The sequence below is a fragment of the Carcharodon carcharias genome, chromosome 9 (assembly GCF_017639515.1).
Source record: "Carcharodon carcharias isolate sCarCar2 chromosome 9, sCarCar2.pri, whole genome shotgun sequence".
In the NCBI taxonomy this organism is placed as follows: Eukaryota; Metazoa; Chordata; class Chondrichthyes; order Lamniformes; family Lamnidae; genus Carcharodon; species Carcharodon carcharias.
The window spans coordinates 14,351,691-14,369,271 of record NC_054475.1 but is presented as its reverse complement, the minus strand read 5'-3'; the positions used below and the strand labels follow the sequence as shown (position 1 = coordinate 14,369,271).

Here is a 17,581-nt window from a genome sequence, read left to right as displayed (position 1 = left end):
ATCTGTTAGAACTTTGTCCCAATGTCTTCTGTTCTTTTCCCTTTCTTCCATCATTTTTTTTCAAGTGTTTTTTCCTCTTCTTGCCTGTTGGGGATTTTCAGGGCATCAGCAGTCCTCTGATTAGTTAGAATCTACAGCACGGAAACTGGCCATTCAGCCCATCTGGTATATGCTGATGTTTATGCTCCACGTGTGCCTCTTCCCATCTCTTCTTCCAACCCTAGCAGTATATTTCTCCTTTCTTTTCTTCCTTAAGTGCTTAATTAGCTACCCTTTAGATGCATTCATGCTATTTGTCACTATTACCCCTCGTAGTAATGCTTTCCACCCTGAATTCTCTATTGGGTTTAGTAGTGACTATTATTTATTTATGAGCTCCAGTTTTAGTCTTCCCCAGAAGTGGAAACATTTCTCTACATTTACCCCATCAAAACTTTTGATAATCTTAAAGTTCTCTATCAGATCACCCCTCAGCCTTCCCTTGTCCAGAGAAAAGAGCACCATCCTGTTTAATTTTTCTTCATGGGTGTATCATTTCAGTTCTGGTATCCTTGTGAATCATTTTTTCCATCCTCTGCAGTGACTGCATATCCTTTTCATAATATGGTGCCTCAGCTGGCAGTCGATGTCTTTCTCCTTATCATTCTTGCTCCTTATCACAACTCAGTGTGATAAATCTGTGGTAGTGAACCCTTCCAGTTTTCAGTAATGGGTACTTCTACTGTATGGCTGATAAAATTGGTTCAAGCCAATATTCAGTGGATAGGAAACTTGGACGCCGCTGATTTGGTTAGAGTTTGTTCTGTACTACTGGTAAAATACCAGTTTCACGACCCACCTCCTTATATCTGTTGCACGTTAAAAGGGGTACAGTGACAATTGTGGGAGAAAAAAATTGAATTGTGAAGGGACAAGTAATAAGAAACCTTACTGTTCACATCAGTGGAAGAACATAACTCACCGACACAATATCTCACCCAGTTTTCCCTCAGAGTTGTTTTTCCTCTTCCTCCTAAACTATATGTCTATTTATCACTGACTTTTCAAGGATGTGAAAATAACACTATGTAGGAGGTCAGAAGCAGTGGCCTTTTTGGAGCCCCTTATAGTGGCTTTAGCCATCTGTGGTAATAAGGTATAAAATAATGGAAGCATCAGCCTTGAGAGTCAGAGTGTGGATTTGAGTGTCTCTAATCTTTAGCAAATACAGCTGTTTCATTAAGTAGATATGAATGACTGTAACCTTGAGGGGTCTGTGTTTATCCCAGTGTTGTACTGTGTGTGCTCATCTCTCTCAATTACATTGTAAGCAGAGAAAGCTAATTGCAGAGCGAAATCACGGTGTGCATGACTGATCAAGCGCTGCACATCTTTAGCCAAAGACAGGATCAGACAGTGTCCCACCTCCCTGCGCCTTTAGGGGAAAAAGAGCTTATATGAGAGAGAAGTTTAAAATTTTGTTTTGAAAGAGAAAGATAAATCCTTGCATTTAAATATATACATGCAATGTTGCGAGACTTTTAAGTGTTTCCAGTTGGAACCCCTTTTGTCATGTGATCTCTGAATGTGTTTTTGCTCCTGATTAAATCAGTCACTGTAAAATTGACATTCTTGTAGCGTTAATAATTCAGGGATTGAAGTACATTTTTTTTTACTATGATAGGACTCTTGAGAGAGAACTAATACATTTTTAAAAAAAAATGTCCCAGAATCACCTCACCCGGGTGCTTTATTTTCTTTTTGCACAATTGCACCTAATTAACCAAATGTATGAGTTTTCTTTGGCTTCCGTTCTCAAGAAAATGGCATAATACAGTCAAAGCCACAAGCACTGGAGAGCAGGTGAGGAGTCAGACCAGAGGTCAGGCATTCAGGCAAGCTTTCCCACAACAACTTAATGTCCGCCAGTGATCCTTGCTCTGTAAAACAGACTGAAGGGGGATTAACCAGGATTAGCGTCAGTATTAGCCACCAGAGTGTAGGTCTTAATGCTCCAAGGGAACCTACTGAGGCAGTAAATCTACTTTATCTAAAGGGGGTCTAAGAAACCTTGAGTGCATTCCTTCAGAAAATGAATCTGAAAACTTCTCAGTGTGAAAAACGGATTAGTAAATAATCCTATCGTTTGTGACATTTCCCAAAACAAGACATATTGCTCGGAGCTGCCGTGTCTGTTCCCCCTGCCTCCCCCATTCCCCAGAGCAATATTTGACAGAAATGTGTTCAGGTGAGCATCCCTTTAACTCAACCCAGTCTCTAACATTTAGAGATGGTGTCAAGAAACATTGCAAATTGAAACACCGAATTGTGTGTATATTTTTAGAAATAACTGATCCTGAAATTTCGTGCCTCTTTCAGCCGTCTTGTGCGGCTACTGTCTTTTTGTGAAGACCACGACAATGAATCGTTACTAACTGGCTATTTGGATGCTATGAATGATAGACTAGAGCGTGATTATAGACAGAAGTTCCCTCTGAGCTGTGGAATTCCCTCCCTAAACTCTCCTCCTCTAAAACCTACTTCTTTGAACACCTCTCCTAATATCGTCTATGTAGAGCATAAGGAATCGGAGCAGGAGTAGGCCATTTGGCCCACAGAGCCTGCTGTGTCACTCAAGGTCATTACTGAATTCGACATCAACTCCACTTCAGTGTTGACAGTGCCTTATATAGGACCTTTAATGTAGTTAAAATTACACCTTTAATGTAGATAAACATCCCAAGAAGCTTCACAGAAATGTGACTAAACAGCATTGATACTGCTAATCCAGAGAACACTAGTTCAGTTCTCTCCATGGAAATCTGAGAATTTGGATTCAGTTTAAAAGAATAAAATAAATAAATCAATCTAGAAATAAAAAGCTGGTCTCAGTAAAAGTGACCATGAAGCTGTTGGATTGCTGCAAAAGCCCAACTGGTTCATTAATGTCCTTACAGGAAGTAATTTTACTGTCCTTATCCGGCCTGACCTCCAGTTGACTCCAGTCCAGTATTAAAACCGCTGCTGTGAAGAACAAGATGACAAGATTCAAGGAGCAGGCACAGGGAAGACCTTCTCAGGGCAACTTAGGGATGGGTGATAAATGCCAGCCTGGCCAATGATATCCACAGTTTGAGAATGAATGGCGGGGTGGGGGGGAAACCTGCTGATGACCTGTGCCAACTGATTTGGAACTTGTGAGTAGTGAGCAAGCTGCCTTAATTCATGTTTCTAACAATGCCAAAACTTGTGTCTAATTGATTTCTTTGAAGATAAGAAGGTCCTTTGTATAGCGGAAGAATTCAGTTGGAACCTCTTTTGCTAGTTTCTGCTCTGAGTGAAAGGTTGGGCAGCATCTGCTCCTGGGCCTTGTACCTGTGCTCCTTTTAAGTTGGAAATGTGTGTAATTGCTGAGGATTGAACTTGTGCACAACTACTGAGGGTAGGGGCTGTGTGAAATCTGCACGAGTCAAAGTGGGTCAGAGATGATTGAGAGAGTAGTGAGGTTGTGAGCCTGGTGAGGATGTAAGAGGAGACTTGAAAGATGTCTTCAAAATTATGAAAGATTTTAATTAGGTTGAGAAACTTTTCATTTGTGGTTGAATCCAGATAAAGGAGACGGTGCATAAATAAAAATTAGTCCCTAGCAGATCAAATCATTCAGGAGGTGAGTGATGAGAATATGGAATTCATTGTCAATTGGAGTGGTTGAAACAGATGCATTTCAGAGGAGGCTTGATGTATTTTTTGAGGATACAGGGGCAAAATGGGTGGAGGCTCAGATGGAGTATAAACATCATTATGGCCCAGTTAATTTGAATGGCCTGTTTCTGTGTTGTACTTTCTATGTGTATGTAATCTAATAATAAGCTGTATGCAGGCTGCAAAATAGTCTCAGCCAATAACACCCTCCCCACCCTGGTTCGTCAGTGGTTTTGGGACAAGTATTGTACCAGACAGTGCTGCACATATCCTATAACTTTAGTTTTGGTCTCCAAACAAAGGATGCCACAGCATTTTTGAAACACTTTGCCTTCTGCATAGAAGTTAGACACCTTTTAATGAACCACAGATGCCGAAGCATGGATTTGGTATCAAGTTTGTGTTGCCCATTGTGACCCTAGCATACATCTAAATCTTTGTACTCTCAGCAGCCTCTAAGGTGGAATTGGTGTGAAGGCCGTCCTTCTTAGAGGCACCCTTGGTTACACTCTGATGAATGGCACCTAATATGCTAGTAAAATGTTGTCAGCCTTTACTCAGTTGTCAGAAGGTTGCCACAGAGTCTTGAGGACATAATCCAGACTAACACTTTAGTGCAGTACTGAGGGAGTGCTACACTTAGAGGTGCTTCTTTTGGATGCTCCCATGGCACTACTATTTGAAGAAGAGCAGGGGAGTTCTCCCAGTGCCCTGACAAAAATATTTATGTTTCAGCTAACTTCACTGAAACACATTATTTTCATTGCTGTTGGCGAAGCTTTTATGTGAGAAAGTTGGCTTGGGTGTCTCCTACATTGCAATGATGCTGGAGTTCAAAAATTGTTAATTGGGATATTTTGAGGGTATGCAAATACACGTCTGTAAATGCATGTTTGCTCTCTCAATCCTCCCTGTTTCCCCTATGCCATTCCCTCTGCTTCCTTTAAAGCGATCATTTAGAAGAATCTTGTCCCTAAAACTTGCCGCATGCTGAAAGAGAGATTGTAACATCAGATTAAAAAAGGAAAATCAGTTTGGTGTAGATTGTGTGCCCAAATTATTAACCTTTAATTTCTCTTTACAGAAGCTGGCTGATTGACAGTGTTTTCTGTTCTCGTTACAGATTTGCAGCATTGTCAGTTTTATTGTTCCCTTTTAGATTATTGTAACAGCAGTTTTGACGCAGTGTGGATGATTTTAATGACAGTGGAGTTTTCAATCAAAGTTTTAATGACACTTGATAGTCAATCAGATGAGGTTATTTCCACAAAGAGAGTTAGTGTAATGACCAGGGGGAATCGAATTAAATTTGTCATCAAGGGATTGTGGAGCTAAGTTAGGAGTACTTCATTTATGCAGATTGTTGTTGAAATATGGAACTCTGGCACAGGATGTGCTGGAGGGGGACTGATGCAAGGGGGAAATCTGCATGGTGTTTAAATGCAAACTTTGTTGAGGGAGGGGCTGGGTCAGAGCTTTTATCTGCAAAGATTAAAAAGTTAGAAGTGTATTACTGTCACTTAAAACATTGTACTTATAAGTATACACTTAGTGTCAGGTGTGGCTCGGTTGATGGCACCCTTGCCTCTGAGTCACAAGCTTCTGGGTTCAAGCCCCTCTCCAGGACTCAAGTGCAAACAATCAAGGCTGACACCCAGTGCAGTACTGTGGGAGCACTGTACTGTCGTTTAGATGAAACTTTAAACTGAGGCCCTGTTTCTGCGATGTCAAAGATCCCATGGCACTATTTCAAAGAGCAGGGGAGTTATTCCCTGCTGTCCTGGCCAATATTTATCCCTCAATTAACATCAGAAAGACAGATTATTTGGTCATTATCACAAATCTGTTTGTGGGAGCATGTTGTGCGTAAATTGGCTGTCATGTTTCCTACATTACAGCGGTGACTTTCTTCAAAAGTAGTTCATTGACTGTAAAGCACTGAGATGTCTGGTGGTTGTAAAAAGTGCTACATAAATGCAATGTTTTTTAAACATTGTACCATTGTCTAAACATTCTGGGCCACTAAAACTTTACATTCCCACATGCATATAATTTGTAAAGCTCATGAGCCTCGAAGTCTTTGCTTTAGTATGGAAATTGGTAACACATTTACATCTCTTGGATTTTCAGGGTTATTCCTAAGAATCAGTTTAGCTGACAGATGGGCTCTGGAATCATTGCCCACGTTGCCATAGGTTTTTTGACTTGTACTCAAAGGTTATAGGATTTGTCAAATTTAGGTCTAACTTTATAATGTAAAGTACCACAACTTATAATTGCAAGTATGGACAACAAAATCTGTGCAGGTTAAACTTATTGCTGGATGATTGTGCATCAAGAATCATATTTTCAGGGCTGTGCATCTCTTCATGTCACTGATGTTGTGCTGTGTTGTTTCATGAGGACAGGGTTAGGAATTATCAATTCCTCTGCACAATGTGGCCCTTGTTGGCAACCCAGAGCCTCTATGGAGGGAGGAGTGAAAGCTTCTGGAACAGGAAAAGGAGAATCAGTGAGAAAGGTTGAAGAATGGAAGAGGAGGGAGGAATGGGAATGGTTCATTAAAGGGAGAGGTGGGAATGAGGGAAAGTGGGAAAGAGTGAAAGGTTCACAAATGGGATGAGGGGGGAGGAAGAATGGGAATGTTTCACAATTTAAATACATTAATTTCTTACTGAAGTAAAGTTCAGATCATATCAAAAATACACTAATTGTCTAATTTGTGTGTTTGGGGGGGGTGGTGTGGGGTGGGGTGGGTTGGTGAGGGAATTGCACATGGTATGAGAAATTAGCAAAAATAAACTTTAATCCTAATGCTCCATGTCTTTTGAAGCTAAGCTTCCTAATACCACCAATCAGTTTAAAAAAAACCCTCCTGTCCCCATATATTTAAAGGTGATTACACTTTGATGTTTACTATTTTGATTTTTTTAAACAACTAATAAGTTTTTTTTTATCTTTTCCCATTTTTTTCCCCCTCAGTATTTACTAGAAATGAAAAGTTTAATTTTGCCTCCAGAACACATTCTGAAGCGGGGAGACAGTGAAGCAATAGCATATGCTTTCTTTCACCTTCAACACTGGAAGAGGGTAGAGGGGGCCCTTAACCTATTGCACTGTACGTGGGAAGGCAGTAAGTATCCTTTTGCTGTTCGTGTCAAAGCTCACTAACCTAATTCAAAGCGATTTTCATGTGATCTTGTTTAATTGGATGGTCTGAACACTCCAAGACTCATGCTGTTTTTGTAATGAAGATTAACTGGAATGTGAAGGGTTTCCCTGAGTTCTAAACTTCTGTCTGATGTGATTATTTTCTAGCATGTGATTCTCTATTGGGAGATTTGTTGAGGGGAATAGCTTGATCAAGGCTTTTGAGACCTTTATTTGGTTTCAAAAAGTAGTGAGCAGTGTCTTGCTTTTCATACCAGCCTTGCTGTTTGCATTTTAATGGAAATATTTATGAGGTTGCAATTTATCTGTGGATTTGTATATGTTTTCTTTGAATTAGGAAGCAAAAATACTTATAAAACCAACATAGAGTTATCACAATTTCTGTACTGCAGGGATGTTCGACCCGTTATGCTTATGCCAGCAATAGCTCCATGTTGAAGGCTATCAACATTAGTCTTGCTTCCCATGTTCTACTCATGACCTCTAGGTTGCATGTCCAGTAGAATAACCACTAGGTTACTGTTAGCCAGAGAAGTGACCAAACTGCTGAATGCATTGGGGAAGACTAAAGGACGAAAGCTGATTCAAATAGGTGCAGGTGAACATCATGTGCATAAAGAGATACTTGATGATCCCAGCCTGCCATTTTAGCTCCTCAGGTATCTGGGGAAGTACATAACTTCCAGAAAAGGATTTGCTAGGCATTGCAGGAAGGGGAGGTTGGCTGGATGAGAAATATCTACAAACCCTGTCCAATGCTCCTCAACACATTATTGGTGATAAATCCTATTGGTAATGAGGATGAAAGTATGGGTAGTAGTTATGTTACTGCAATAGTGACTGGACTAATAACCCAGTGATCTTGAGTTCAAATCTCGCTATGGTAGTCTGAGAATTTTAATTCTGTTATCAAAATCCGGAAATAAAAATGTGGTACATGTAAAAGTGACTGCAATTGTCATAAAAACCCATCTAGTTTCCATTATGTTGTACAGGAGAAGAAACTTGTCTTCCTTACCCAATCTTGCCTATACATGATTCCAGTCCCACCTTAATGTGGTTGATTCATTGTCCTCTGAAATGCCATATTATTCAAGAAGACCCACCGTGTATAAATGCTGAACTCACAAAGGACATGAATCAGTGAGAAATATACATAGCGGAAGGAGATCCACCAAAACAAGTTTCCTCCAGACGGCATAACCTTGGCGAGTACTTCCGAGAGAGACCACTCCACTGAACCAAAGGCTGCCTCAGCCACTAAAGGAAGGACATTATCGTTATCTTCCTACCAATCGTAACAATGAGCAAAAGACATGCATTTATATAGCAACTAATCGCACGTCTCAAATGCCTTAAAGTGCATCACCATTAATTGCTTTGAAGTCCATTTGCCATTATTATGTAGGCAACCTTAACGTTCATTTTACAAACAGTAAAACCCCACAAACAGGAATGAAACAATTTAGTGTTTTTGCTTGAGGGAATGATATTAAGCCCGGACACTGGGAGAACTTTCTGCTCTGTTATAAATAATGCCACGGGATCCTTTTTCATAGACCTGAAGACATGCAAGGAGCTAGAGTTCAAAAAGAAAGAGCTTGAATTTTTAAGATATCTTTAATGACCTGACGAGGTCCCAATACACTTTATAGCAACTGAAGTAATTTTGAACTGTAGTAATGTAATGAAACACGCCCATTAATTTGCACATCGCGAGGTCCCGCTAACAGTAATGAGGAGATAAGCTGTTTTAGTGATGTTGATTGAAGGATAAATATTGGCCAGGACCCTGGAGAGAACACCCCTGCTTTTCTTTGAATAGCATATCATACTGGGGGTGAAATTGGACCTCATTATGCGTTTTCTCGGCCAGTGATGATGACATGTCATCAGAAGGAAGTAAATTTGAACAAAATCCTACTTAACACAATATTTAATGAATCCCATTTTAAACAATCTAATGACTTCTGTGGGGTGGGGGAAGAGCTGAGACGATACAATACCTAAAAGCTGCTTTCACGATCTCTCACCAATCACTCACCTCTCCACCTTTTTTTTTGTAAATAAATCATCATAAACCCCTGTTGCTCGTTTGGTCCCATCAGCACCTAAACATTCTTCTACCACTCTTCTTCATATAAACACACTTCTGTTTCCTTCCTGTACACAAAGCCCAAGGGCACTATAAACATGGGCCTCAGAAATTTGATTAAAGGTAAGTTCAGCTGGCAGGGTGATGGGAGGGTAGGTAATTGTGTTTTAGATGGTGAGTTTTTTTTTAGAATGCAAATTTCATTGCCGTTTCTTCTCAATCTTAATGACTGGTAATCAGGGGCTGTAAAAGCTTGAGGGGTTTCTTTGGAATGGATTAGGTTTATTAGGAGGTGTTTAGTACGTGCTAACAGATGCATTCTGTCTGATGTACATTAGCTGCCGTTTCGATATATACATGTGAATTGATTGAAATATATTTCTGTTCAGTGGAAAAATTAGAAGGGTGTATTTTTACATTCTGATTGGTCTATAACATGGCTATTTACGAAATTTAAGTCCAGATTTTCCCTCTATCAGAAGAAACCACCAAATACTCTCATTTAATTAAATGTGTCTCCATAAGTCTGGGTGAATGTATTGTACAAGTCAATGCATTAGCTGGGTTTTAACTGGGCTACTGAGATTTGGAAAATCAAACCATTTCTTCAGTTACCTTACAGTGTATCCCAAAATGCTTCAGTTGATTCCCACATTGAGCTTCATATGTCCAGTCAGTACCAGTTGTAAACCAGACTCTAAAAGATAGATGTACAGAGAAAAGAGTGATTATTGAAAATACTGAACAGATCAGTCAGTATCTGAAAGAAAAAGGAAACGTTTTGGCTGAAGAGACCTTTCATTTTGATGTGTGTCCAACACTGACTCCCTTTGCCCTAGCACCTTTAAAATTTTATCCTTGTTTTTAAATCCCTCTATGGTTTTGCCCTCGTTTTCTCTGTAACCTCCTCCAGCCCCACAACTCTTCTCACAACTTTTCTAGTCCTCTCACTCCAACTGTTATGCATTCCTTTTTCACATCACTCCACCACTGGTAGCTGTACTTTCTGCCTGCTAGGATTATTAGTCTGGAATCACTTACCTAAATTCCTCATTTCCCACCTCTTCTCTTTTAAGACCCTCCTGAAAATCCACCACTCTTAATATTTTCATTAGTAGGGTGTGCTGTAAAGTACCTCAGGATGTTTTTCTTTGCTAAAGAACATTCATTCTTGGGATATGAGCATTACTGGCAAGGCCAGTCTATATTGCCCATCCCAAATTGCCTTTGAACAGGTGGTGATGAGCAGCCGCCTTGAACTGCTACAGTCTACGTAGGAACATAGGAGCAGGAGTAGGCCATTTGGCCTCTCAACTCGATCATGGCTGGTAATCTGCCTCAGTGCCATCTTCTTGCGCTATCCCCATATCCCCTGGTGTCATTGGTATCTAGAAATCTATCGACCTCTACTTTGAACATACTGAACCTCCACAGGTACTCACCACAGTGGTGTAGAGGAGGGAGTTTCAGGATTTAGGAATGGCGATAAAATTCTAAGTCAAGATGCTGGGACTTGGTTGGGAACTTGTGGTGTTCCCATACATATGTTGTCCTTGCCTTAGGTGATAGAGGTCACAGGTTTGAAAGTTGTTATTTGTGTCTGGATGTAGAACTGCTTAAGTTAATACATGAGGCAATGAGAACGGAAGTTTATGTAGATTTTTCACAGTTTGTGTCCATTAATTGATGAACTTTTTTATTTATTAAATGAGAGTATTAGTCCTAGAGAATGGCATGCTTCCCACTTATGGTGCCTCAAGCATTATCAGGCAAGAACAGCGCAGGTTAACATCTGCCTGATGGAATTCAGTTTGGTTGGTGCTGTTATTCTTTAGATATGACATTGCCCTAGTAATTTAGGTGGCTGTTGAAGGAACCATCTCATTGTTTAAGAAGAAGAGCGTTACTTCTCCTGTTCTTGCTATTATCTTTCTCTCAATCAATGTCACCCAAAAAACAAATTGTGGGATCTTGCTGTGTGCAAAAATAACAGGCTATATTAGAAGTGCAGTGATTGCTATGTGGACAGTGTAATTTTTTATATGTGAATTACTTTGAAATGTTTGAGAGAGATGTGGCAATCTGGCTTTGGGAGCGTTTGCAAATGATGTTACTGCCACCACACTGGCTTCCTCCTGCCTGCTTATCCATCTTGGCCTGTCTGAAGTCGCTGGCTCCCTGTATGTAAGTGTACTGGCTCATAATGATCCATTCTTTGCTCCATCTAAACATGCATTTAAATTCTGGGTGAAGTTGACTAGCAGTTTTCCAGGGCTAAGGGGAAAATGATGAAGTGAACCCTCATCTTGCTGTCTGGTAGAGTGTGTTGATGACTTCAATATGTGATACTTGGGGTGTAAAAGCCAACATTGGGAGAATTTGCATCTTCAACCCAATGTTCTTAACATGAAGACACAGGTAGAGTTTGGATTCTCTGATCTGCATGCAAAATTTTGAGGCAGTGAACCAAATCTATGTGCCACAATTTAGGAATGAGCTGTGACTGATCAATTATCATGAAATTTGGGAATTGAATATGCAATTCTTTCACACTCAGCTGTACTGTTTTGAATTTTTGCCTGTTAAACCACAGTACCTTTGTGTCTTTGTATGTCCATGTCTCTTCCTCCCTCTCCTCTTTGCTCTCTCTCGCTCTTGCATACTCTCCCTCCATCCTTATATTAAATTTTGGTTGCCTTTCTCTGGTTCTCTCTCTCCTTCACTTCACTCTCTCCTCTGGAACTCTGTAAGTCCCATGAATGCCTGAGACTGGCTCTGACTGGAGGGAGAGATGCATGTGGACCCGTTGTGTTCTTACTGCAAGAACCACCATCCAATTTGTTACTTTTCATTCTGGGCTCAAAGATCACTGGTTTCCACTAATAGGCTTTTCTTGAACCAGCTATTTGGTGGGCTGTTAGAAAACATGAAGTGAAGAGTGCAGGCTGAGGTTTGGACACCCTCAATATAGACCACAGGAAATTGGATTAAGTTAAAACACAGGTGCTGCACAATAGTACAAGGCAGTTTGAGGAATGATAAGAGAATTAACATACACAGTAATTGATTTTGGTGTTGTGATTAACTCCACATTTCAGGTAATATTAACTCTAATGTTCAGCTACTCTCAGACACACGTGGCACATACCAAGCTCACCTTGTCTGAGGGTCAGTCATTTGAAGCTAGAACCATTTATTTTACCATAATTGCTAATACCCAGGATCTTGCAAGGAGAGAGTCACTCACTCTAGAGACTGCTGCATTGCTGGAACATCTGTGGTTTATTACAGTGAATGCCGTGTATCTTATCTGTGTTACTGTTCTACTTTCAGCTTTTCGAATGATCCCATATCCCTTGGAGAAAGGTCATCTTTTCTATCCATATCCCAGCTGCACTGAAACAGCAGACCGAGAGTTACTGCCATGTATGTTCCATGATCCAACCTTTTATTCCTTGATAAAGAATGTGACTTTTCTCTTCCATTAAATGAGATTTTAAATAAAGCTTTGAAAAAGTAACTCAAGTTTTAATAAATTAGTAGAATGTGTTATATTCCTACTCCACCTGCCCCCACCTCTCAATGCTGCTGAAACCGGATCCATGCTTTTATGATGTCAAGGCTTAACTTATCAAAGGTTCTGCAGCTACATCCACCCTCTGCAAGCTACAACTCATCCAGATGCTACAACCTCTTCTCATTTTTGCAATGTCTCGCTGTCCTATCATTCTCCACCCCCATTGGCCATCTGCACAGAATGTGCATGTAATCCAGACTGACACTGTGTGGTACTGAGGGACTGCTGCACTGTCGGAGGTGCAAACTTTTGAATGAGACATTAACCTGAGTCTCTGTCTGCCATTCAAGGTGGACATGAAAAGAAAGATCCAGTGGCACTATTCAAAAAAGAGCAGCGTAGTTCCGCATTGTCCCATACAACATTTAACCCTCAACCAGCACTAAAAATGAAATACAGATTAACTGGTCACTCATCTCATTGCTATTTGTGGAACCTTGTGCTTTGCAAATTTACTGCTACGTTTGCTTACCAACATTAATGACTACACTTCAGCAATATTTAATTGGCTGTAAAGAGCATTATGGCATCCTGCAGATGTGAACAGTGCTATATAAATGAAAGCTCTTTCTCCCTTCAAGAGTTCCACCCTAGATTCCTCCGGGAGCTCACCCTCATTTGTGTAGACAAGCTCCTTGCCTCCCCCACTACACCATTGGCAGTCTCTCTATTAAACATTACACCCCTGTCCTCTGGAACTTGATCCTTAATTCACTCAGCCTTGTGATCTTCCTCCCTGTTTTTAAAAGTCTTCTCCAGCCATGGTCTTCAGCCTAACCTTTCTGTTCCCCCGACTCGACAACTTTGCACTGCCATACATGAGAAACATTATAGAAATGTGAAATTGTTTTGATAAAAGTTAAAATTAGCATTGTGAGTTCATAAAGTTCTGAAGAAAATGGCTAAAAGAAAAGCAGTTTTCATTTGCAAGTTTAGCTTTGAGCTTTTCTCCTATAATTAGGTCAAAAATGTGCAGACAATTCTCACTGAAAATTCCTGGCATACTGCAGAGTAAAAGGGTTCACAGTTTTACTGTTGAGTAAATAAATGTAAAATTACACAGTTCAGCTAAGTGATAATTTTAATCACTCAATGAGGAAGGTAGGATTCAGGGTCCCTTCATAATACCTAAGTTATTTTAATGGCTTAATGTATTATTATGAAGCTTAAAATCTGTGCCTTATCAGCACGGGAACTTGGTACTCTGCTTCAATTTGGAAAGGAATTGCTTCAGGGCACAGGTACAGATTCCTACAGAGACCAGGGGCTCACTTGGTATTCACAATGTGCTGAATTTGCGAAAGTCTCCAGCTCAGCATACAAGATTTCTATTTGATTTTACTTGTTGTGTGCTGTAATCCTGGTAGAGGACAAGCAGTTGTGCAGCTCTTGCTGTTTGTATGTTGTGGTTGGAAGAGTATGCCTATCTCTGTTGAAGGGGTTTGGAGTGTCTGAGGGTGACCTTCATAGGCATCTACAAAAGTGGATTATGGGGTTGTGGTTTACCGTTTCTAAGCAGATGATGCTTTGCTAGGAAGTAAATTCCTACCTGAGATATTGGGTCAAATGGTCACTTAGTTAAGATGATCTCATTGCTCAGAAGGAAAACCCCCAGGGACTGATTTCTGCATCTGAATGGAAAAAGAGCAGCCCCTGCTCTTTACAGTTAATTAGCACCGTAAAGGAACAGTGCTTCTCAACTCCTGTCAATTCAGCCAAACACATCTTTTTGTCAGGTTACGTAGAATTGCATATGATTTATAGCACATAAACAGGCCAGCACAGATCAGTTGAGCCAAATGGTGTTTATGCTCCACACAAGTCTCCTCCCAACCTAATATGTTCTCACCCCACCAGCCGCCTCATTCAAAGGATCATCCTCTGTCATTTCCGCTAACTCCAGCTTGATGCCACCACCAAACAAATCTTCCCTTCATTCCCCCCCATCGGCATTCTGGAGGGACTGTTCTCTCCGGGACACCCTGGTCCACTCCTCCATCACCCCCAACACCTTCACACCCTCCCACGACACCTTCCCATGCAAGCACAGAAGGTGTAACACCTGCCCCTTTACTTCCCTCCTCCTCACCGTCCAAGGTCCCAAACACTCCTTTCAAGTGAAGCAGTGCTTCACTTGCACTTCCCTCAATTTAGTCTACTGCATTCGCTGCTCCCAATGCAGTCTCCTCTACATTGGAGAGACCAAATGCAGACTGATTGACTGCTTTGCGGAACATCTTTGGTCTGCCAGCAAGCATGACCCAGACCTTCCTGTCGCTTGCCATTTCAACACCCCATTCTGCTCTTGTACCCACATGTCCATTCTTAGCCTGCTGCAATGATCCAGTGAAGTTCAACTCAAACTGGAGGAACAGCACCACATCTTCCGGCTAGGCACTTTACAGCCTTCTGGACTTAATATTGAGTTCAACAACTTCAGACCATGAACTCCCCCCACCCCTTTTTGATCCCCCTGCTTTTTTCTATATTCATTTTTATTTTTTTGTTTTAATTTTTATTTATTTATTTATTCCCCCCACTTAATTTCATTATTATAATTTTAAAAATTATTTCCATTTTTATTCATTGTTTTATCCCCAGCTTTCAGCCTTTTTGACCTTTTTTCCCACCACCATCCCCTCCCCCTACCCTGGTCCTGCCTTTATCACATTCTGCTTCCCACTCTTAATGTCACCATTAGCACCTCCTTTAGCCAATGTTGCCACTATTAACAACCCTTTGACCTTTTGTTTATGACATTTCTTGCAATCTCTCCTTTGCTTCCACCTATCGCTGGCCTTCCGTAAAGCTTCACCTGTTCCACCTCCCTTAAACAGTATATATTTCACCACATTTCTACTTTAGCTCTGAAGAAGAGTCATACAGGCTCGAAACGTTATCTCTTTGTCTTTCTCTCCACAGATGCTGTCAGACCTGCTGAGTTTTTCCAGCATTTTTTGTTTCTTTCCTCCCACCCTACTTCATCTCACCCTGCCTGCATAAGGTTCTATCCCTTTCTCCCTCATGTACTTGCCTAGTTTCCCCTTAAATGCATCTAAGCGACCCACCTCGACTATTCAATATGGTAGTGAGTTCTATGTTTTGACCGGTGAGTGAAGAAAGTCGTAAATATGAAAGCAGTCTACCACCTGCTTTTTAAAAACAGGTTTCTGATTGAAATATTTTAATGCAACTATGTGTCTTAAATTGTAGCTTTGTTTTAAATTCATTGACTGCAGGTGGGTTTCCCAGGGTTCAGGACACCCATAAGCCGAGTGGGCCAAGAATATCTAGACCCAACAGCAGCATTCGCCATGGCACTGTCCACTTTTTCGACCGCCCCAAGCAAATCTGTTGCATACACCCCACAGTCAGACCCTCATGAGCCACCTGCTCTCCCTCCCTCCCTGGTCTGTGACCTGGAGTAGTAGATGGTCCTGCCTGGTAGTTTCTATCTGACTGGCTGCAGGCCAGGAACCAGAGTCCAAAAATGTAAAACGGATCCTGCAGTTAAATTCAGCATTTCCTAGCTTCCCCATTAACGTTGTCAGAAAAGAAAAATGGGAAAGAAAAGCAATTTGAGAGTAATTTGTAATTTTATGTGAGATTATTAAGGGAGGATTGCAAGCGGGCAAGAAAAATGAGAGCTAGAACTAATAACGCTGGAAATAATTAATCTGTTCATCAGCGTCTGAAAGAGAACGAGCAGATTAAGGTTTCAGGTGCATAACCATTTATTAGAACAGAAGGTAAAGGAATGAAAACCATTTGTTACTGACTGAGTGTTCTCTACAGTGAGATTCTGATCATGATATGGTAGTACTCCAGACTAGAACGCATTCACTTTGCATTCACTTTCTTTGACCAATAATGGGGAAAAAAAAGCCTTATTCCATGAATTTTGATGCTGTGACTACAGTGAAGCAGGGTCTCGATTTAGACTTTCTGATCTTGCTCATGAGCCACAGCAGCAATTGGAGAGGAAATCTCTTCCTCCTTGTCTTGGTTTGGCCATTCATCTAAGAGGTCGTAAGGGCAGCATTTTGTCTGCCAGGTTGTACAAAGCTTCTCCTAAATGAAGTGATTTTTGTCCTGAATTCTGTATACTTACCTGTTTTCTCTATTTTGCTTTTATAAGAATAGCAGCACATTCGGAGAAGCACAGTTGCAATTTAGATTAGCGCAGCTCTTATCGTAACAGCCAGTGCGCACTTGTAATGAACAACATGAAGCAGAATGATGTTGGTTCAAATTCCTGATCATTTGTGTTGTGCTGTGCTGTGTTGTGTTGTGTTGTGGGGAGGTGGGAGTAATAGGAGGATTCCTCTTCAGTCTCCCAGCTGAAGGAGACAGAAAATCAGTAACACTGAGCTAGGACTGAGTGCCTCCAGGTACCCTGCTTAAACACAGCTTTGCACAGAGTTAGCGATTAAACTAACCAGCTCATGGTCAAAAGGCACAGGGCTCAGAACTACTTGTATGCTTAATGATAAACAGGCACAGAAAATAATCAAAAAGCCTAAAGGAATGTTAACCTTTATATCTTGAGGGCTAGAATATAAAGGGAGGAAGTTTGGCTTCAGAGTCCTCGTTTAGGCTGCATCTAGAGCACCGTGTGCAGTTCTGGGCACTGCAGCTTAGAAAGGATATATTGGCCTATTGTGCAGATTCACCAGAATGTTGCCATGTTGCCTGGGCTCTAAGGGTTGGATTATACAGAGAGATTACACAAACTCATTTTATATTTCTGAGAATATAGAAGGTAAGGAGTGATGTGATTTGAGGTTTCTGAGATTTTGAAAGAAATTAATAGGGTGGACAGTTTTCTTTTCAAGTAGGACAATGGGACTTAACCATAAAATCAGAACCAGGCCGTTCAGGAGAGGTGTTGGGAAGCATTTGTACTAATGGTGGTAGAAATGCGGAGCTCCGTGCTACAAAAAGCAGCAGATGCTAGCTCAATTAATAATATTAAACCTGAGATTCTTAGATTTTTGCTAGACAAGGGGTATAAAAAGATATAGAACCGAGGCAGGCCTCTGGAGTTAGGACACAGA

At 40.9% G+C, this 17,581-nt stretch overlaps 1 protein-coding gene across 5 annotated transcripts in view; it reads left to right on the top strand.

The window, feature by feature from the left end:
- The window catches only part of LOC121282152 (suppressor of tumorigenicity 7 protein homolog), a 152,863-nt gene that overhangs the window by 124,140 nt on the left and 11,142 nt on the right, over positions 1-17,581 (top strand). For 2 of the 5 annotated variants that reach the window (XM_041195670.1, XM_041195672.1), the window contains exons 12-13: positions 6,664-6,814; positions 12,281-12,373. The exons of 1 other annotated variant lie outside the window; for it this stretch is intronic. In XM_041195670.1, the coding sequence (XP_041051604.1) occupies positions 6,664-6,814; positions 12,281-12,373 (244 nt within the window). The remainder of the gene's footprint in view (positions 1-6,663; positions 6,815-12,280; positions 12,374-17,581) is intronic. 2 more of the 5 variants (XR_005944003.1, XM_041195671.1) reach the window with 2 other exon arrangements.